The sequence below is a fragment of the Convolutriloba macropyga genome, chromosome 1 (assembly GCF_964194025.1).
Source record: "Convolutriloba macropyga chromosome 1, txConMacr16.3, whole genome shotgun sequence".
In the NCBI taxonomy this organism is placed as follows: domain Eukaryota; kingdom Metazoa; phylum Xenacoelomorpha; order Acoela; family Convolutidae; genus Convolutriloba; species Convolutriloba macropyga.
Genome location: NC_134468.1, coordinates 83,913,647 through 83,935,867, shown reverse-complemented (window position 1 = coordinate 83,935,867; position 22,221 = coordinate 83,913,647). Strand labels below are relative to the sequence as shown.

At 35.7% G+C, this 22,221-nt stretch overlaps 2 protein-coding genes across 2 annotated transcripts; both read right to left on the bottom strand.

The window, feature by feature from the left end:
- Positions 1-3,811: 3,811 nt before the first annotated feature.
- Positions 3,812-9,376, bottom strand: LOC142352219 (uncharacterized). The gene is made up of 2 exons (XM_075404661.1): positions 9,166-9,376; positions 3,812-4,649 (listed from the first exon to the last, which is right to left on the bottom strand). Exons 1-2 carry the CDS (start codon positions 9,337-9,339, stop codon positions 4,224-4,226), a joined length of 600 nt encoding a protein of 199 aa, XP_075260776.1. The 5' UTR covers positions 9,340-9,376; the 3' UTR covers positions 3,812-4,223.
- Positions 9,377-12,201: 2,825 nt separating this feature from the next.
- Positions 12,202-13,112, bottom strand: LOC142352212 (gamma-glutamylcyclotransferase-like). Its single transcript, XM_075404650.1, has one exon. It carries the CDS (start codon positions 12,849-12,851, stop codon positions 12,309-12,311), a length of 543 nt encoding a protein of 180 aa, XP_075260765.1. The 5' UTR covers positions 12,852-13,112; the 3' UTR covers positions 12,202-12,308.
- Positions 13,113-22,221: the final 9,109 nt, after the last annotated feature.

Here is a 22,221-nt window from a genome sequence, read left to right as displayed (position 1 = left end):
GAAATGGCACTGGCACTTTTTTGCCATTATAGTTTGCACAGTTGCATCAAAATTCGATTAATCAGTCACTACTATGTTTACACGGAAATTTTGCAACAAAAATAGTGACAAATTTTTGTCTCTATTATCCAATATTAGTCACCATTATGGTAAATAATTTACTACTTGTAGAAATAAATAATTTCCGGGGACTTTTTTACCCACATAAACAATCTAAATTAGCCTCAATTAAGATTTTAACAAAATTGGCTAATTATGAGAGTAATTTAGAGAATAATTGATTAATGAATTAAGAATAATTTAGAAAACAAGTAGTTTTTGAGCCATGATGTATGTTTTAACTGGTCCGCAATTTGCTTCTTATCCAAAAAAATTGCATGAAAACAAAATTTTTGAAACCTTTTTTGTGAATTACTTATTAATTCAATCTTAATTTTTTAAATTTTTTTAGCTTACTTTGTTCTCAGTCCTCGCTTTTTAAAATATTTTCTCGAACGTCCCACAGTGCACAGTTGCCTGGTATCAAACGATTTATAAAAGCGTTTTTTTGTTCAGTTTTAAAGTGGAACTAAAACTCTTTTGGAAAATAGGTTACAAAATGGACAACTAACGAAATATTGGTATTACTAGTATCAAAATCTCAAAAACATGGCTTCGCCAGGTAATTTCACGATGCCGTTTTCTGGTTGTCACTTCTCTGACTCTTTATATTAAATGAATGGTTCGATAAAAAGCATGACGCGTATAGTATCTTGATGAGCATGGCGCTCAACGAGGTAGCTTTTTAGCGGCAATACTTAAGTACCAAAATGTTTTTGGCTGCTGCATGTGATGCTCCGCTCACTTTTTCCCGTAGCGTTCCAAAGGTATAGAATAAAAAATAAAATGAAAAATCCTTCTAATTAGAGTGATATACATTAACTTAACCTTATCTATTTGAATTAAAGTGAAGAAAAATCAGTTTTAGAGAGAGGAAATCTTTTTCGAGAGTGAAGTAAGTCAAGCGTGACAAAAAACTTAAACATAGCTGGCAGATTGCCAGAAAATAGCCGCAATAGATTCGTAGATCGGCAGTCTTAAAAAAACAGTAAAAAAGACAGACCAAAAAAATTCGTCTTTTCATTGAAGGCTGATCTGTTATGTTTTGAAAAATTATTAAAAATCTGTATAAGTTATTGCTGCCTCTATTAACTGATCTCAAATAACCTTCATTTAGAGTGACACACACCCATTTGACCTTATCTCTTTGAATTAAAGTAAATAAAAGTCAATAAAAGTGAGGAAGTCATTTTTGAGAGTGAGGTAAGTCAAGTGTGACCAAAAATTTAATCACGCGCATGAACAAGAAAACTCGCTCCACTAAGAGCGAAAAATGACGTCACACATGCAATTCAGTTGAAATTGCATGAACGAATGAACAAAAAGTGGCTGTGACGTCATATGGTCGTAACAAAAATCATGACGAAATAAAAAAAAACCAAGAGAAGGCCAATAATAGCCCCAGCTATCGCTGTGCGGCTATTAATCACGCGAATGATAAAAAAAACTTGCTCCACAAAGAATGAAAAACGAGGTCACGCACGCAATTCAGTTGAAATTGCATGAACGAATGAACAAAAAGCAGATGTGAAGTGATTGTGCCATCATATGGTTGTAACAAAAATCTTGACGAAATAAAACATGAACCGACTAATTTCGGAAGAAATGCTCTCAAATGACAGGCGGGTGGAAAACATTTGACCCCACCGGGATTCGAACCACTGACCTCCCGCTCCATAACCTGATGCACTACCCACTCGACAATCAGGCCCCTATAATTCCTTTGCTGCAATCGATTGTATATTAGCAACAAGTTTCAGTGGAAAAATTCAGCTGAGAATATCAGAAAGATCAGACAATTTTAGCAGCTCTTAAATTTGAAGCTCTAATGTCGAAGTTCATCTAAAACGCCCGAAAAAAAAAACGATGTATTCAAAACTTGTGCTTATTACTTAGCTTGCTCATTTAAAACCAAAAAGTCAACGTACACACACTTTCCACTAGATGACAAACATTTGCGTCGGAAAATTTGCGATAAATTTTTGAAACAGTTGCGATCAATGTTTCTTTCAGTTCTTTCAAAAATTTTCCGCATTCATCTCAAATCTAGAATATTTAGTGGTACAAGGTAGTAAAACCTCGGCAGAGTCAGACTATATTATTCCTTATGAGTTAACAAAGGTGCATATTGGTGCACATCAGAGCTGTACGAATAGCCCCAACTCAAAACACTCTAGAACTTAAGGGGAACAATTTAAGTGTACATATGTATAGGTTACGACTCTACATGAAGTCACGGATAACTTCTGGCTTTTAGCGAGAACCGCGTAAGGTTTCGAGGTAAAAAGCCAGATTTTTGAAAAGACTTCTGCAGAGTCACGCAACCTTGCTTAAAACACGCTTTAAAATGACGAAGACAATTTCTGACTTTTTATAAGAACTTCTGGCACTACCGATTTGTTAAAACTCCCGAAAAACGAAAAGGTAAGTGTTTAAGTTAACGTTACTTACTCGGATTAATTCACCCACGTAATCTCAAATTCAACGAGAACCATTTAGCGGTTCAAAATGTAGGCCAGAGATGTTTCATGAGCAGAGACTATGCGTAATGTAAAAACTAAGCTGTGAGGGTGGCTATATTATCGTGTTTCAGTAAGATTACGTGAATCTGCCAAAGTCACTTCACAATACTGGCTTCCATCTCGAACTACCAGGAAGATCCTAATCAATGTCCAATTTTCCCAGAAACCTAATTAAAGCCACGTAACCTGAACTTAAACTACGCAAGCGCAAGTTTAAGCGAGCTTGTAATATACATTAAAACACTCACGTGCACATTTTAAAATGCCGAAAGTGTGCAATGCGAGAAGCTAAAATGCCAGAAGTTGCTACTTAGCCAGAGGTTGATTCCGTTGACTTTCGGCATTTTAAAACGTGCGCGTTCCGTGTCTTTAGCATGGTTACGTGACTCTGCAGAAGTCACTTCAAAATTCTGACTTAAAATCTTGAACCGCTTTGCGGTTCTCGATAAACGCCAGAAGTTCTCAGTGACTTCAAGCAGAGTCACGTAAACATTACGTAGTATTTAGAGGTCTTTATCAAGTATAATCATGTAACAGGTCAAAGCATTCAAAATGAAATCGGAAATGATTTGTATGGTGATTTGTAGCAGTCATGCTTTGTATGTTAGCAAGTTTTTATCTTCATAAGTTTTGTTAATTGTCCTTTTAACAGTTGATTTAGTCGATTTCTCTATTTGCGACCATTACAGTAAGAATATATACCTATTGTTTTGAAGGGAAAGGCGTATTTAAATATTAAGTTAGGATTCCCCGACTCCTACAAGCTAAATCTCTGCAGCGCCTGGATATGTCGTCAGAAATTCCAGGGGTAAAACTGTGGTTGAAATAAGCACTTCACAATATCAAAATCTGGCACTGCGCGCCAGAAAAAATTGCACTGGAGAGATCTGTCATTCTGTAAATTAAATATTGCGAGAGCGTGTTTCACTTTAAACTTATTTCAATTTTAGGGTATTCCAAACAGGTATTTAAGCATAATTTTCCGTTAATAGCTTAGCAGTTCTTGTTCTAACACAATTGTCAGCAGTGGCCATCGTTTTCATCAATTTTGAGGATCAATCGCATGATAGGAAAATTTAAACGGTGGGGGGGGGGGGATGGCAGGGGGTTGCCAGTTGGCAACGATCACTCATTCAGAGAAGAGAATCTTTGATTCTCCCATTTGCAGAGCTGATATTTGTGAAAAAGGATCAAAAATACAATCTATTGCACAGCAGTGATTGTCAATATTTAAATTGATTATACATATATACAAGCTGATATATATAATGGTGAAGTTAATTGCAACGTTTACACTAGATGATCTATCTACACTAAAACCTTTACAATAGCCAATTTATCTTCACTAACAACTACCAAAAATAGTCTCAGTTTAAAACATCGATTATCATCTGAACCTGTTTCTTTTGCAATATGAGCAAAATTTTTAACTTCTAATTCTGTCAACAGAAAAACTAACAAAATTTTTTCTCGCAGTGCTACATTGTCCAAAATATACATCTCATCGAGTAAAATAAAAACTAATTCAAGTTAATAAAAAATAAACAATTGCTTCCTATAATCTACAGAAAAGAAACAGCTAACAAAATCTACTTAAGCGAGCTACTTAAGTGGTTTTTCGGGTGGGACGGCAGTGGGTATTTTCTTCAACTGGGCTAACAATTTCTGAAGCGTGAAATGTTCAGTGACAATGCAACCTCTGTATCCTTGAGACATTGCAGTTCTAACATTGTTCGCATCATCGTCCAGCAGTATCACGTTTTTAGGAGCCACATTCATATTGTCATTGGAGTGTATGTGGTCCAGCGCCAGTCCCAAATGACAGTTTTTGCCTTTAGTGTCATCTGAGTTCGTGAAGTACGGTACGCATTGGAGGCCAGTGTTGGCGCACACGGCTATCTTGTTAATTTTGGCCAGACTGTCTGGGTAACACTTTCTGAGAACATTTCTGATGAGAAGGGGCTGAGAGGAGAATGTTACCACACACATGCACACGTCTGATCTCTGCAAGATTTCGTACATGAGCACCTGTGAAAAGACAGCTTTTAAAGCAAGCAGGTCCTTTATCGCCAAAGCACACCAGGAAAGCTCGTTTGCAAAAAAAATGGAAATTAGTTTTAAATCACCTTGTCCAATCACAGCAATAAACAATAATAACCACAGCAATAAAACATAACCGACACAACACAACGTCGGACGAATTGCTCTCGAACGACTAGCAGATCAAATCTATTGCAGCGTGATTCAGTCGGGGGGGGGGGACTTAATTCACTAAGGGAGGTGGGAGGCTTCAAATGACGGTCATTAGAGGTTATTATATACCACTATAACCACTAATAAAATGTAAAGAGAAAAAACATTACACCAATTTTGGCGCACTTTTACTTTGACTTTTAGCTGAGACCTGCCACCACTTGAGTTCAGCTGCTGACACTAGCGAAAGAGATAGAAATTTCAGACCACCCAAAACGAAAAGGTCAAGAGCGTAAGGTCACTTGAGAAGTCAAAACGGTCAAGCAAAAATTTTGCATAAAAAACGACAAACAAGTTTACTATAATTCCTTCAAACTTCGCGAGAGAGCAAATAACAACAATATTCAAGACGTGCTCATTAACTTGAATCATTAGTTCCAATATTATGTTCCAACTCCTGTCAGCAGAAAATATCTTAAATGTGGAAAAAAGTTGGGAGAGTTTTACTGTCGTAATTTTGCTTCTATTCCACTAGCCAACAGTTCGATTAAAAACATGACATCGCACATTCAGGATTGCTATTTCACAAAACTTGAAACTTTTATAAATATTAGGGAACCCATTGAACAAATTTTTAATAAATTTTTAGAAGGATGATTATTTTGAACTGTTGACCAAACAACAATTGTCAGTTTCAATTTCTTTTGAGAAAAAACTATCCCCGATCACAGGATTGCGAGACACTTGTTAAAACAAAACCGACTTTTCAATTTGCCGCGAAATTGCAAAAAGTCGGAGAAGCTGGGCGACTCTAACAGTTGCTATCTTGTTTCGCATCCACTACCCGATAAAAAATTATCGTTTTGCAGCCTTTAAAATAAGAGTTCCAAAAACAATTGAGTAGATGACCCAGCCGATAATCAGATCGCATATTATCGATTCACTTATAAATCTAAAACGAAGTAGAGACAAAGACCAGTAATAAAGTGATTATACCATTAAAGTCAAAAATTACTAAACAACCTACTGCTTTTTATTGCCACCAATCTACGAAGGGTAGCTAGAATTCAGTTTTGCAAAAAAAACGAACTCAAAACGAAGAGCATTTCTAATGGCTCTTTCTGGTTAAGTTTAGAGAATGGTTTTGCTGTCTGAGAAAGTTCAACTTTCATGCACATTTATTTCAAATAATTGATATTTGTGTGCGAAATGTATGGCCTGTACTGACTTTATCAAGAAAACTTAACTTTGGTTATTTTTAATGTTACTATATATTCTGAGAGGGTTCCATTAAAATGTCTCTGAATGTATACCATGACCAAAAGATCGTTTCCTTCAGCTCCAAATGTATGTTTGGGCTATTACCTATTAGTTTCATGAAAAAACAGCAAGGTTTTGTCAAATAAGATTTAAAAATTTTTGTCCAATATTTTTTCAGGTTGTGCGTCTCTTTTGTCTCTTCTTCAATTTGAATGCATTACAGACAGTTGCACTAGTTGTTACTACTTATCGTACGTAATTTTAAAGGTTTAAAATCTAATTTATCAGGCAGTTGTTGCTTTTGAACAGAGCTATTCAAAATGAGATGATGTTAGGTTTTGAAAAATTAACCTAACAATGTTCACTTATTTTTATGTTTGGCCATACGGAACGAAAGATGTTTCCCATAAGATTGCCAGTTTTATAGTTCGAAGAATCTTTTCAGTATTTATGATATTAATTCTGAAGACATTAAAACCACATTTAATCAAAATTTGAAAGACAATTTCAACTTGCGCGCTGAATAGTTCATTTTAATCTAAAATGACACTTGACTCTAAATTATCAAAGAACGATTCCACAGTTTCCAAGTTTACATCTTGTCAATTGATAACAATTAGCATCACCATTACAAAGGCAAATCTGGATATTGTTTTGCCCAAATCGTTCGACGATTTTATTGTTCATCTGATAAAGTTATGATCCTAACCAATTGTTACGAGAGGACAACTTTTCTGAACAAAAAAAAAACAAATTAACAATGCTCAATTATGAAAAGAACATCGAGTTATAAAATGAATACAGAAATTCAGAGCTAAATGAAAAACTGTAAATTGAAAAATGGAATAGCGCCACGCTATTCCTAAAGTTTCAATTATTTTAATAACAAATCCAGACAAAAAGTACAAAGTTGATAAAATTTCAAACTCCAATGACTCATTAAGTAAACCACATAACAAATAAACAACAAAAAATTTCTGTAGACAGAAGCTACTGAAATTTTTTCCAATGAAAAGCAAAATAGAAATAGCTGAAAATAACCAACTAAGTCCTAAATTTAAAAATTGATATCCCCTCCGAAGCAAACGTAGCTGGCAGATTGCCAGAAAAAAGCCACAATAGTTTTGTAGATCTGCAGTATAAAAGACAAGTAAAAATACAGACAAAAAATTACTTTTCATTGTAAGATGAGTTGTTATATTTCGATTAAGAATCTATTAGTTATTGCTGCTCTCGAATAACCTTCAATTAGACTGAGACACATTCACTGGACCTTATCTCTTCGAATTAAAGAAAAAAAGTCAATTTCAAAGTGAGGAAGTCATTTTCGAGAGTGAGGTAAGTAAAGTGTGACCAAAAACTTAATCACGCGAATGAACAAAAACTCACTCCGCTAGGAGCCAGAAATGACGTCCCATTCGCACTTCAGTCTAAACTGGACGAACGAATGAAGAAAAAACAGATTTGAACTGGTTGTGACGTCATATGGTCGTAATAAAAATCTTGACGACGAAATAAAAAAACATAGCAGGACAAGTCCTGACGTACAATTCAAAGAATTTTCATTGACTAAACAGAAAAACTAGACCTAAAATGGACTATGAGTGAATTGAAAAAACCATTTTAAAAAAAATCAGATATAAAAAAGAAAAAAAAACAAAAAATCAATGTTAAAATACCGCATGTGAACAAAAAAACCACTAGCGAGAAATGAAAATTTAATTCAAACAAAAAACTAGGCTTAGAATGAGCTGTGAGTGGATTGGGAAAACCATTTAGAAAAAAATCCGATCCAAAAAATCGAAAAAACAATAAAAATCAGAGTGAAATTGCCGCATGTGAACAAAAAACCACTATCGAGAAACCGAATTTTTGTTCAAATACCATTTTCGCACTCTACTTTAAAATTAGAGCGAAAAAATTTCGCGCCGCAAAACCACTCGCTTTTTCGTTCCATTTCCTGTTTCGGCGTGACCAACATCACTACTCCAATTTGACTTCAAAAATCATGAAAATGTGTGAACAGATCTTAAAAAAAAAGACAGCGCCCCAATACAATTCAAATTCTTTGAATTGTAAAAAAAACATAGCAGGACAAGTCCTGGCCAACAATTCAAAGAATTTTCATTGACTAAACAACAATTAGACCTCGAATGGACTATGCATTGATTGGTAAAATTCGAATAAAAAGTAAATATAAAAGCGAAAATGCCGCATGTGAACAAAAAACCACTATCGAGAAATCAAATTTTTGTTCATATACCGTTTTCTCACTCAGCTTTACAATTAGAGCCAAAAAATTTCACACTGCAAAACCACTCGCTTTTTCACTCCATTTCCTGTTTCGGCGTGACCAAAATCACTACTCAAATTTGACCTCAAAAATCACAAAAATGTGAGAACAGATCTAAAAAGAGACAGAGCCCCAATACAATTCAAATTCTTTGAATTGTAAAAACTAAAATAAGGCCAATAATAGCCTGTTATGGCTGTGCGGTTAACAAAAACAAATAAAAAGCCCTCAAATTAAAATAATCTACGGTTTAAAGAGCTCAAAATCAAAAATCTACTCTTTGATTGTATAGTTCCTTTTTAAGTCCACCCAAGTGTGTTCGAAACAAAATTAGCTAACGGAAAGAATTTCGACTGATTGACAAAAATTTATAACTTGAATAGAGCTAACACTTAATAACAGGTTTTATTAAATCGTTAGCTTTTCGTAGTAAAAATATAGCAAACTGGTTCGGCTTAACAACTATAGCCCGGTTGTCGACATGCGCATAAATACTTGAGCCCCTTTTAAAATCGTATATTCAATTATCGTAAACATTTTTCGCATTATAGCCCCCCCCCCCCCAGCATAGTGGTCATTATAGCCCCCTACAGCTTAGTGGTCAGATAACCTATAGCCCCCCCCCCCCCAAACATGGTAAATATACCATAATGCAGGGCTATAACTTCATGGGGGGGGGGGGGGCTATAATGAGAAAGACACTTCTGATTCGGCAAGAGGGTGTTTCATAAGTTCGAATTATTTTCTGGAAAGGCATAGTGGGTGTCATGGTAATTCATCAGAAGCACAGAAAGAGACCTTAGCCCATGGTTGAATGTGTAGGGCCAGAGTATCGGCGGATCCCATCCATGCACCCTGGGTGTGAATGTCCACAATGGTGAGGTCGAAGTCGAAAGCCAGCACTTTGATCTTCCTATCCAGACACAACTGAATCACTTGAGAGGCAGCCGCATCTTGGCCTGCAAGGCTCATCTACTCACCTGAAAATTGTTTTGAGAGGTACTCGCGACGATCCTTGTACGATTAGGTAACATCATCATATATGCTGTCGTAGAATACCAGGAACAGCGATATGTTCAATTTAAGCTAATAAGTCCAATTAAAAACTCTTTAGTAAGCTTCATCAGGTTAAATGCGCACCAACTTTTTGGGTGTTTAAGAACCCTCCACAAAATTTAAGCGACCGTACAATATGACCCTCAAATGGTTGCCTATGACCTTGTTTTATGACAGGGAATTTCCATCAAACTGAAAAAGCCTGGCAGCATTAGGCTCGATGAATTTTTATGCGAAACTTTTAGGCATGAAACTTTTTATAGCACCTCAATAGAACCTTTGCTAGCGAGGGGTTCGCACCCGCAACCTTCCGAATATAAAATGCAGGTATGATATATCATCAATGTGTTCCCAAAAATTCTCCCAAACTTTCAATTTTGAACGAGGTCAAAGTCATTAATAATTTTGGACATTTGTGAAAAATCTTATATAAACAAGATAGGATTTTGCGTCACCAGTATATACTACAAATCATAAATGTAAAGAACAAGAAACGCTGGAACAAAAAAGTATTTTCGTATTAAAATGTTATGAAAGCCATTAAAACCATTCGTTGCGTATTAACAAAATGAAGGAATATCACAACAACTACTAGCGAAGAAAACAACAAAAAATGAGGGCTAACCTCAAAAAGTCTTTCAAAGCCTCGTAATTGAATGCTGCCCAAGTCATAAAAAATTCTTCGAGTATTAGAAATCTGAAACAGATTAGGCTATGCATCATATTGATAGATGTTATCAAAAGCAAAAAAACTTTAGATGTGTATTGAAACTCTCATACAGACAAGTCTATACATCAATTAAAGTTCTCATGTCCCATCATAAATACGACTAGGGGAGAATATACAATGCACAAATTCAAACATAAACCGACTGATGTCGGAAGAATTGCTCTCGAACGACAGGCGGGTGCAAAAACATTTGACCCCAACGGGATTCTAACCATTGACCTCCCACTACATAACCAAATGCACTACCGACAGTGCTATTTGGCCCTTACTATTGCTACTGTAACCAACTTCATATTAGCAACAAGAGTGAGAGCAGTAGAAATCACTCAAAAATGATAAACTAAACCTTAAAAAATCACTTGAGAAGTCAAAGAATGATCTAAAAGAAAAGCGCAAAATGGTCAAGCGAAAAAATTGCATGAAAAAGATCAACACTAATTGCTATGAACAGATCAAACAATAATTGCTATGAACTTCGTTCAAGAGCAATTAACAACAGTTGTTGAAACGGTAAAAAAACGCAAACATCATGACTCCTTCGGAAATCTTCAAACATTTGGCAATAGGCACCTTGAGAGACTTTTTTTAACATCTATTAATATCTGGTAAATCTTGAGAGGTAGAAAAAATACACAAGATGAAATTGCGCATCCCAAAAACTACTGTTATTTCGGAAAAGTTTTTGCTCCCTTTAATCAATTGTCCTAAACTATAACACAAATTAAACTGTTTAAACTAGCTAATAAAGCTTGACTCCAATTCACTTCTCAAAGAATCAAACATCATAAAAGATCTTGCAAGAAAAATACAACACGGCATCCCAATTTATCTGAACGGTAAAAGTGGAACTACCTACGATACGCAGATACGGTTTTCAAAATTTTCGCGCGCAGTCATTACAGCCTACAGAAAATTTGAAATAGCAGTGTGTAAACTCACTTTGGTCACTGATAACAGTAGAAGAAATATATGCAAACCCAAAACATTAATGCGGAAATTGTGAAAAGATGGCTGAAAAATATGATAAAAAATGAATGCCACCATTGGATTCAAAATTGATGAGAAGTAGAAAAATTGATTCAGTGCCCCGCTTGAAATTGAAAACTTTTTACTGACGCAGGCAAGGGAATAATGATTTCAACCTGGACAAAAATAATTGATCGTACGAAGAGAGCAATCTACAAAATTTGCAGACGATGAATTTTTCTCCACTTTAAATAAAGGTGGTTACAAAAATCAAACAAAACAGGGGAAAGGGCAGAAATATAGACTGCGTGCAAAAAGCAAGAAAAATGACACTCCAGCTATTTTACTCCAGTATTTTGCATTTTCTAGCAACCTTAAGATAAATTTTATGTCCACTCTGCGGCATTTTGATAAGTTCAATTGCTAACTATAAAAAAAACTAGATTAAAAAAGGTCGCTTGTCAGATTATTTTGAATATGCCAACAACTCAGTCAAAAAATTCTATTTTAGCACCTTTCACATAAAATCAGCTGAATGCATGAACATATAGTAGTTAAATCATTACAACAAAAACGATACGCCGAGCGGTTGACATCGGTAGCCTGCTGGAGCTTAGGGATGCTAGCATTAGTGGGTGGGAGTCTCAGCGGGGCTCAAGCGCGGGGGTTAAGGATGGAATGAGAAGATGGGGTGGGTGAGGGACCAGAAGGAGGGTCCGAATCACCGGGTGGACGCGTGTCAAACTCCTGATTAAGAACCGCACCGCCCTTCACACAATGATTTTGTCTCCTCAAAACAGTTGTGGTGAATCACATACTTAGAGAATAGTAATGTGAGACTCTGAAGGAGCTGCTCAGCCACTTAATGCCCTCAGGGCTTCATCTATTTATCCCAGTTTTGAGGACGAAAAAACAAATGTGTATGAAGAAAAATAGATCAAACGAAAAGCCGCATAAAAAGAGCAGCAATAAAAGATTTCCTACAAATTTGGTTTTAGAGCAACTAAAATGAACTTCACTATAATTTGGTGATTTAAGGGAATAACTCAAACACTTTTCTAACGTGCCTTTGAGAAAACGCAATGTTTTATATCCAGCTGAAATTTAAGCAAAATCTTTAAGCTTCAAAAGCTGTCAGTATAAAGACGTTACCTTACTGCAAATTAACTACTTCTAATTGACAATTAGGTTACTCAGGAACAAGTCCGTTTGGCAAAACTGACAATCGTATTGAGACAGGTGTACTATTCCCATTATCTTCTATCTTCCTCAGCACATTCGAGATATACTCATTCGGAAGTGCAATTTGTTCACCGCCAGACACGATTACATGTTTGTATTGAGGCGAAGGCTGTCCAACTTGGGCTCCATTCTTTATATAAGTATAGCAATCGATAGGTTGGTCTTCACAATCTAAAATAAGTAAATCGTCCGGAGATTTGACTCGGCTGTAAACTCCATGATGAACGCCTTCTTGTTTATCTAAAATCTCCAAATCAGATTTAGGTATGCGCCAAACAGCACCGTATACTACTGCATTTTCCCGTTTTTCGATAGTTGCCGTAGCTCCTTTCCAAGAATTGGACAAACCCGTGAAGGCTAGCTCCCACCCCGGTACTTTCCCAACGGTGTGAAAGGATTCAGGAAAAGATACTGAAGGACAGGAACCTTGACATAACCTTTCCGCAAGTAAATTTGAACCAAAAGCGAAATAAAACACTTCGTCACTCATTGAACATTCTACAAAGCAAGTGATGGTTTCAAATGTACTGCAACAAGCTTCATATTCGTCAGAACTTAATATGCAAACACCTAAATTGATTTACAATGACAAGGAGCTTCTAGCCTGATCAAGATCGGGAAATAGATTTGAGCCTTTAACGATCAGAAACGATTATTGGAGGCCATAATCCATAATCAACTAACTATTAAATTTAAATTCAGTACTGGAAACACATTTCGCGCAGTTGCCATTAGAAGATTAAAACTCGGCTTCACCTAGGAGTTTGATAACTTCGCGGTAACCATAACAACCGTGTGATAATTAATATTCATTAATCTACACCTGTTGCGATAATAGCAGTCAATTAAACTGCCAGTGTAATAAATTTTAATGCCCGGTCGACACTGGAAAAACACTTCAGCAGCATTAGACTACGAGTTTAATCACACTCTTTTATCGCCACTGCTACTTAGTAAACAGTGGCGATAAAAGAATGGTGATAAACACGTAGTCTAACGATGGAGACCGTTTGATAAACCTGTGGTCTCAAAAAACAAACAGGAGTACAACCAAGCTTTTGGTTATTGGTTAACTATACGAACAGTAGTTTTTGAAAACATTAATTTATTTTGAAGCATGACGGGGGGGGGGGGGCTACTACTACTGCTTCGCTTACTGACAAAAATATCTTCACTCACTGACAGAAAAACTTTTTTTGACAAAAGTAGGAAAAAACTGTGGCGAGCTCTGAAAGTTTTGTACAAAATGAAATACACTTTTGGCCAAATTACGCACACAAAAAGAACAGTTATTTTTACATAGTCCGTCCAAATAACTCTGGAAAAAACAGCAGTTACAAAAGTAGAAATTAATTGAACAAATTAATCATAAAGAACAACAATTGTTTGTATTTAATTTGTCCAATTGGTTTCAGCTTCTGAAAATACACCTTTTTTACCGAGCTCAATTACAGATGCAAAAAATCTAGTTTATTATTTTATGTTGCCAGAAAAACAGTATCCCAATAGCAGCTTGTCACGGGGGCCCATTAAAACCCCTAGCTGATAAATTTTTTGAAAGTTGAAAATCTCTGTAATTTGCGTCATGAAGAATATCAACTACTAGAAAAAGTTCAAATTTATTTGAGGTTTTTCAGAGTAAGGAATGCACCCACTGAAGTTTATTGTGTGTGAATTTAAGATTTCACAAACTTCCCCCCCCCCTTTACTCCACCCTCTTTCCCCACCCACCCATCCCCCCTTAAAAAACCATGAGTTTATCAAAAATTTTACAAAATTAGGAAGCAATCGGAACTTTTTCCTTTTGATTGGTCCTTCAAATACATTTGAACTGTTGCTGCAATAATGTGGTATAAAGTTCGGGGTGCAAATTCTTTACCATTGCTGGTTTTGACTATACTAATGAACATTTTCAAATAGTTATTTGTGGCTCCTGCAAAAGTATCAAAAATGCTATCTAAAGATACTTTCATCAGTTGCAGTGTTTCACCAGTTGCAGTTTCGAGCCATTTATTCCAAAGTTTACACACCCATGAAAAATTACGCAGGGAATTTTTGCTCAAAAAAAGTCAACAATTTTGACTGTGATCAACTTTGAATAGATCGCAACAGGGCTCGATTAAAAAAATTAACACAAGGGTGTTATCGTCTTTGAAGTCATTACAACACCTCGGCATCGCCCCGGAGTTTGGTAACTTCTCGGTGGCGATAACAACCGTGTGGTATTATTCAATAGCAAATTATCTAAAGAAGAAAAGTCAAACCGGACGGAGTCAAAAAAGGAATCAAAAGTGTCGGTCAAATTTAAAAACATATCTGGATGGGCTGAAAAAGGAACTTAGAAAACTTAGCAAACTTTTGCTAGCTAGTCCAAACGCAGATACCCGATAAGGTAAAAAATAGATGCCATAGGTTTGCAGATGTGTAGTCTGAAAAAATTATGAAGACAAATTCAGTTTATAAAAATTGCTGAGGTATCATATTTTAATTTAGAAGAAACAATGTAGTTTATATGCTGTTTATATTAGCTGCCCTCAACTAACCTTGAATTAGAGTGGCATAATCATCTCACGCAGCGGCATTTAAGTTGGATTTATCTCCTTCAACTAATGTAAGCAAAACTCTATTTGAGTGAGGAAAGTCATCTTTTTAAAGAGTTAAGTCACAAGCACCCACGCCAATGAAAACAATTCGCTCCACTTAGAATGAAAAACGTAGCCACGCACACAATTCAGTCCAAACTGCATAAAAAAATGAAAAGGCAGCACTGAAGAGAACGTGACAATATATGGTCGTAAAAAAACTTTTGATCCCGTAAAGAACAGCCGGAGGACTCAGGAATCTTCTCAAATCAAAGCTTAATTTAAGCCACCGTACACCACCTTCTCATAAATTTTCAAACTTACAATTCAGACGTACAATTCAAAAAATTTTCATTGACTGAACAGAAAACTTAGAGCTGACAATGAATGGATTGGTACAACCATTTAGAAAAAATCCAATCCAAAAACCGAAACAGTAAAAATCAAAGTGAAACTGCCGCATGTGAAAAAACCACTATCGAGAATGCGAATTTTTGTTCAAACACCGTTTTCTCACTCTAGTTTAAAATTAGAGTGAAAAAATTTCACGCCGCAAAACCACTCGCTTTTTGCTCCACTTCCTGTTTCCGCGTAACCGAAATCACTACTCCAATTTGACTTCAAAAATCATGAAAATGTGTGAACAGATCTTAAAAAAAACAGCGCCCTACAATTCAAATTCTTTGAATTGTAAAAATCCTTTGAAAAACCGCACGAACAAAACATTCTAATCGCCACCATTTTTTCACGTGTACTTTTTTATGAATAAATCATGAACGACAACCATTCTAGATTTCTCTCTTCTTTTGAGTTTTGTTCAAAATATTGACGAAAACACTAGATTTAATATGCGGCATTGCATTTTACATCCTGTTTCAGTAACTCCTAACCAGTTAAAAATTGATAATCACAGTAACTGAACTACGAGTCGTGAAAAGCCAAGAGAATTTCAAAGTACCTCGCTACCGCAGCTCTTAATCGACCACTATATCAATTTGACAGAAAAATACAGAAAAAAGTTTACTGAAGAAAATCGACAAAAGTTAATATTTTGCTGTGACCCTACCGTTGCAAAAGAACTTGACATAGCTGGCAGATTGCTAGAAAATAGCCGCAATAGATTCGTAGATCGGCAGTCTAAAAAAACAGTAAAAAAGACAGACCAAAAAAAATCGTCTTTTCATTGAAGGCTGATCTGTTATATTTTGATTAAAAATCTGTATACGTTATTGCTGCTTCTATTAGCTGATCTCAAATAACCTTCATTTAGAGTGACACACACCCATTTGACCTTATCTCTTTGAGATAAAGTAAATAAAAGTCAATTTCAAATTGAGGAAGTCATTTTTGAGAGTGAGGTAAGTCAAGTGTGACCAAAAATTTAATCACGCGCATGAAAAAAAAAAACTCGCTCCACTAAGAGCGAAAAATGACGTCACACATGCAATTCAATTGAAATTGCATGAACGAATGAACAAAAAGTGGCTGTGACGTCATATGGTCGTAACAAAAATCATGACGACGAAATAAAAAACGTAGCAGGACAAGTCCTGACGTACAATTCAAAGATTTTTCATGGACTAAACAGAAAACTAGACCTATGAATGGATTGGAAAAACCATTTAGAAAAAAATCCGATCCAAAAAATTGAAAAAAAAAACAGAAAATCAAATTGAAATTGCCGCATGTGAATAAAAAACCACTAGCGAGAAAGCGAATTTTTGTTCAAACACCGTTTTCTCACTCTACTTTAAATTTAGAGCGAAAAAATTTCACGCCGCAAAACCACTCGCTTTTTCGCTCCACTTCCTGTTTCGGCGTGACCAAAATGACTACTCCAATTTGACTTCAAAAATCATGAAAATGTGTGAACAGATCTTAAAAAAAAAGACAGCGCCCCAATACAATTCAAATTCTTTGAATTGTAAAAACCAAGGGAAGGCCAATAATAGCCCCAGCTATCGCTATGCGGCTATTAAACATGAATCATAAAGCACATAAGAATAGTCAAACCAAAAAATATCAGAACAATTATGATGAAAGCATACAGGATTTTAAAATGCATTATACAGAAATTGCCTCTCGCAATAAGTTCACCAAAAACAAACATTCTCAAACCTGGGATGATCAGAGCTCAAACTTTCGATTTCTTTTTCAGCAACAACATAAAAGCAAAGAATCAAAAATATTTCAGTTCCGATATCATCGACAAATTGTGACCTCAATTACCATAGCAGCACAGATAGTGGCAACATTTCTGTCGAGTCAGCCAGTATCTGTGAACAAGACCGAATAAGCTGTTTGCGGGTCTCAAGGGGGCAAGCGCGCGCGGTTAGGGGTGCGGTTAGCGAATAAAGTACCTTCCTAATTTACCAGTCTACTACGTTTTTGAAGACGGAAATTCAAAAGCGGAGCCAAAAAATCTGTTATTGCATACAAATTGCATAAGAAAAACCAACAAGACTATTGATGAAAACTTCGTTTGAGAGCAATTATCAATTGTAATTTTTGTATTTTTTGATCTTGCAAACAACGATAATCATTTTTGAAATGTGACAATATCAGATCAAATAGTTAGGCAGACATAGTCGAAAAACTGTCTATTTATATTCTACCGTGAACAAATTTTGCATTCCAAAAACAACTTTTTAAAGTTGAGAAAACAGGAAAAAAATTAAATTGTATCATTAAACTGCTTCGGCAAGCTAAGATAACCTTGATGTCAAAACCCAAGTAAATATAACCTATTGAGGAGAGGTTGCGTTTCAAAATTTTCCCCTTTTTGTTTATCTTATAGGCCAATTGCCTTGTAAACGCTTTGGCCGAAATTCCAGTATCAAAAATAAATGCTGCATGATTCTTTTTAAAACAAGGGTATAAAACTAAAACTATTTAGATGTGGCCTTTGAAAAAATGTGGAGTAATGGATCTAAACCTATCATAATTGACCTATAAACCACGGTGAACCTTACGCTTCGACTAGTAAATAATAGAAAACAACAGTGCGACTCAATGCTTTCAGACTTTCCCCTCACACCCATTATACAAACAGAGCATACCCCCCCCCCCCCCCCCCACCAAAAAAAATACCGTACATCATATTGCGGAGGCGCTATATTTTCGAGTGGGCTTAATGGGAAAGTTCGAATTGACCTCGAATAAATGCCCGGATACTGCGGCGGTGTCCAGCTAAAGTTGAAAACTATTATTTGTGATACTTAAACTAGGATTCAATACAACTTTCTTGGAACAAATGGAAGAAACAAACTAGACGATAATTTATAGAGTGAGTGGTCAAAATCTACATTACACTTTTAAAAGAATAATTTCACAATCAAAATAATTACAGAAACAAAACAAAAGAACAGGTCAAACTACAATTTATAAACTTTATAAAATAGAACCCATTTGCTTTCAACATAGCTACAAGACGAATCATATTCAATTGCAATTGACTTTGACCTCATCAAGCTCAATTCCATTCCCTATCCAAGCACGATAGCGGCAGTTTAACGATCCAATTCTCATTGATTCGAGACAGTTGCTGGATTTCGGATCCCGCATTGATGTCGAATTATATTACGTCATCTCGGACAGTCTGGTCAACTTAGAAGTCCACATATCGTCCCCGAGGACGTCTGTTTTCAGTCGGTACGAATTCCTCAACGTCATCTAAATAACATTTCAGATTGATCACAATGTTCGCATTTTTGTTCCATGTGGGTCAGAATTTTTAATCAAAAAAATTTAATTAAAATTCATGGTTAAAAAGATCAGTCTGAAATGTGGGGAATAATCAGAAAAAGGGCAGCTGAGAACAGGCTACTGTAGGCCTAATGTTGTTCCGCTGCGATTGCGCAGGAACCACAATTATGGTTAATCTTGATATATAAGTCAGCAGTACATCTCGGAAAATGATTCATTAATTGAGATAGCAGCATAGTTGCATTTGGACCCGAACAATCGGGTCTTCAAGTCATCGATTTCACTAAAATAAATTCTTTAGTAGCTAAAATGTGCACGGCTAGAATTAAGAAAACTCATTTCTAATCACTGAAAACCTTACAGACAAAAACTTTGCCATAAGCTTAAGCACACAAAAATACAGCACTTTTGTTCAAACTGAAACAGTCTCGGATACCTAAAAATCCAGACAACGTCGAGTCAATTGTGCCAACATAGCATCAAGATAGCCAAAAAAATTAAACATAGCCGGCAGATTGCCAGAAAATAGCCGCGATAGACGCTTCAGGCCTTCCATGAATTTGAAGCACCTAAAAAAGATACAGATTGACCACCAGTCCTTTAAAAGACCATTAGACCTTTTAGGTTAGATCCGGTGTGTCATTTTTATGAGACACATACGCTCTATAAGGAAAAAGCCCTGAAGGAGCTTTTTCAAAAATAATATTATATACCATAAACTCAAGAATTAGGGAAAATACGTTTGGCAATACTTAGATGCACACTATTGATCTTTAACTAGTAAATTGTCATAAAACTTAAAGTTCATTAAATGATCTCACAAGTCATTTTTTATAAGTGAGGCAAGTTCCCAGTAACTTTACCACTCTAGGTAGTTGAAGGACTACTAAACGCAGCTAAGGGCCTCTAATGAAACTTGATACCCGCTGAGCTTTACCTGTTTATCCCGTTTTGAAAGCTCAAAGTCATGAAAAGTCATAAAAGTCAGGGTGAGACAAAACAAAAATCTGTTAGACGATAAAAAAAAATAGGAGCGAAATAATAGCCGCCCGGAATTGAGGACGCGTCTATTTAAAAAATGAAACTGAGGGCCACCTAAAACTGATAGACAATGGACATGCGTCAATGGAGTCACCGACGTCATCTTTCAAATCTGTTCGACATTTTCAGACAAATTTTTATGACAGGTATAACTTTTTGTTTAAAAAAACAAATAAATGTGAAGCGAAATTAAAGTGCTTATTATATTTTATTCACGTTTCTCTATTACTAAAAGCCTTCATTGAGTGTTAATATTGGTGTTTGAAGTCATGTACAGTATGGTAAGCCATTCGTGATTTAGAAAATTTAATAATCGAATTAAATTATAACTCACTCACTGCTATTAATTGCTAATGACGTCACGCACATAATAGCAGTTGTAAAGCGTTGTATGAAAAGATTAACAACAGCTGTTTTGAGGTTCGAGGCATGAAAAACTGCAACATTTCCGGAAGATTTCCGGACAGAGAGGTTTCAGACTGAAAAAAGAATTCAAAAAGGAGCAATCGAAAGTGGAAACCTGAGAAGATTTTTTCCTAAAAACTTCACACGTTGCGACGCAAAGTATATGCAAAAGACCGAGAAACGCACTTGGGTTTTGATCAATAAAAGGCCACCATGACAAAATATAGAATCCATGGCCCAAATGACAAAATGAGGACAAAAATTTCAAATAGAACTAATTAACAAGTTCTGCAAAAATTCTACAAAATTTTCATAACAATTTTTCTCTGAAAAATTCATTAACCAAGTTTCTAAAAAAACAATTGGAAACAATAAAAGGAAAAAAAAACAAAACCCGGAAAAAAATGTCTCATTTACTTCAGTGACAGTTGCCCAACCTATCATACAGCTGTCACCTCTTAGTGACCAACAACCAAAATTAGGTTAATATTATGATTATAACGAATTATTACGATAGAGCAGAAGAATATTGAGAAAAGCACAAAACAGAAAAATAGGCAAAAAACATCAAAAGTAAAGTTAGCCAAAACTTGACTTAAATTAATAAAATTTGTTCACCAAAACAACTTATAATTCATATCACTCAAATAAGATGTATCCAAACCCATGCAGAAAACTAACTATAGCCAATAAAACTGCCAGAATACCACATAAAATTGAACAACTATACAAAAACAGCTAAAACGGCAAAACGACAACAATAGGTCAAACTCGCGTCTTAAAGTCTAATATATGCTACAGATGGAAAAACGTGATTCCAAATGTTATTATCGTGCAGCATAACCAGTTTGGTGGAAAAAATCGTTCAAAATTAAGCAACATTTTCACATCTGAGTTTTTCGCTCTTTTTCCAGAATGAGACATGAACAGAAAACCACCCTCTCTTCTTTCCCCTCTTCTCTTTTTAGCAATTTGACCTAAACACTGGTTTCATGCGTTTCTCTTAGTTTCAATTACACTCAAAATCAAAAGCACTAATCAAAAATAGACTCTCCCCTAATTGTCCACTTCGAGTCGGACAAAAGCAGCGCTCAAATATAATTCAAATTTTTGAATTGTAAAAACATACCCAGCAGATTGAAAAAGCCGCCATTGATACCCATTTCCCCGATTGGGATTAAAAGGACGCAAAACGAAAAAATTGTACACAATTATTTTAATTCTTCTGATGTCATTCCCTAGTGAGACAAAATCTTGTTTCACCATGAGGAGATACAGGGACTAGTATCAACACCAAAAAGCACTAGAGATGATAACTAAGACTTGTAAGAACAAAATTCAAGGAGCGGGCATCTAAAACTGGACTTAATGGGTTTATACCGATTCAATTTTTGGTTTTGTTTTTCGGTACTGGCTCAGTTAATTTTAGATTGCTCTCCTGAGGAACTGCTGCTTAAAAACACTTTGAACAATGTGAGAGGAGAACAAAATTATCGCAGAAAAGTCAAAAAGATTTTAAGCAGAATGTCGAACAAGCTGTGTACTGAGATAATGCAAAACATTTTGGTACGAAGAAGTAAAAATAATTAGGGCCGCTATAATAGCGGACTGAGAAGATGAGGACGGCAATAAAAAACAAGAAAGCACAAGGAGAGCTGGTCTCAGCTGACTGCTATTAAAAAAACTGCCGCCAATTTTGCTGAACTGCCTAAAATTAAGAATGAGACCAATTTAGATCAGCAAAAGTCAAAGAGGTAAGATGAAGAGGAAAATTCAGCGAAGAAGTAATATCGCTCAAATTGAAAATGTATTCCCTCAGTGCCATACCTGTTTATACGGTTTTTGAGGATGAAAAGTCAGAAGTGCCAGTACTTGCCTTAAAATGACCACAGTACTAATATAATTGCAACAAACTTGTTTTGAGAGGAATTTAATATATTCACAAATTTTTTACCGAATGCCCTGACAATTGCCTTTTACAGCAATTTCAAACAAACTTAGACAGGCAAAAAACCTATGCGCAAAAAAGTCCAACAATTAACCGACTAACGTGGGACAAATTGCTCTCGAACGACAGGCGGGGCAATTTAATTCAAAGGGTCTGTAGCCTAGATAATTTTGTTAAAG

Bases quoted from the DNA above. Each gene is read 5' to 3' on its own strand.
- LOC142352219 (XM_075404661.1), bottom strand. From the start codon at position 9,339: ATGAGCCTTGCAGGCCAAGATGCGGCTGCCTCTCAAGTGATTCAGTTG. The intron at 4,650-9,165 runs GTCTCTTTCTGT...GTCTTTTCACAG, and splicing joins ACATTCAACCATGGGCTAAG to GTGCTCATGTACGAAATCTT.
- LOC142352212 (XM_075404650.1), bottom strand. From the start codon at position 12,851: ATGAGTGACGAAGTGTTTTATTTCGCTTTTGGTTCAAATTTACTTGCG.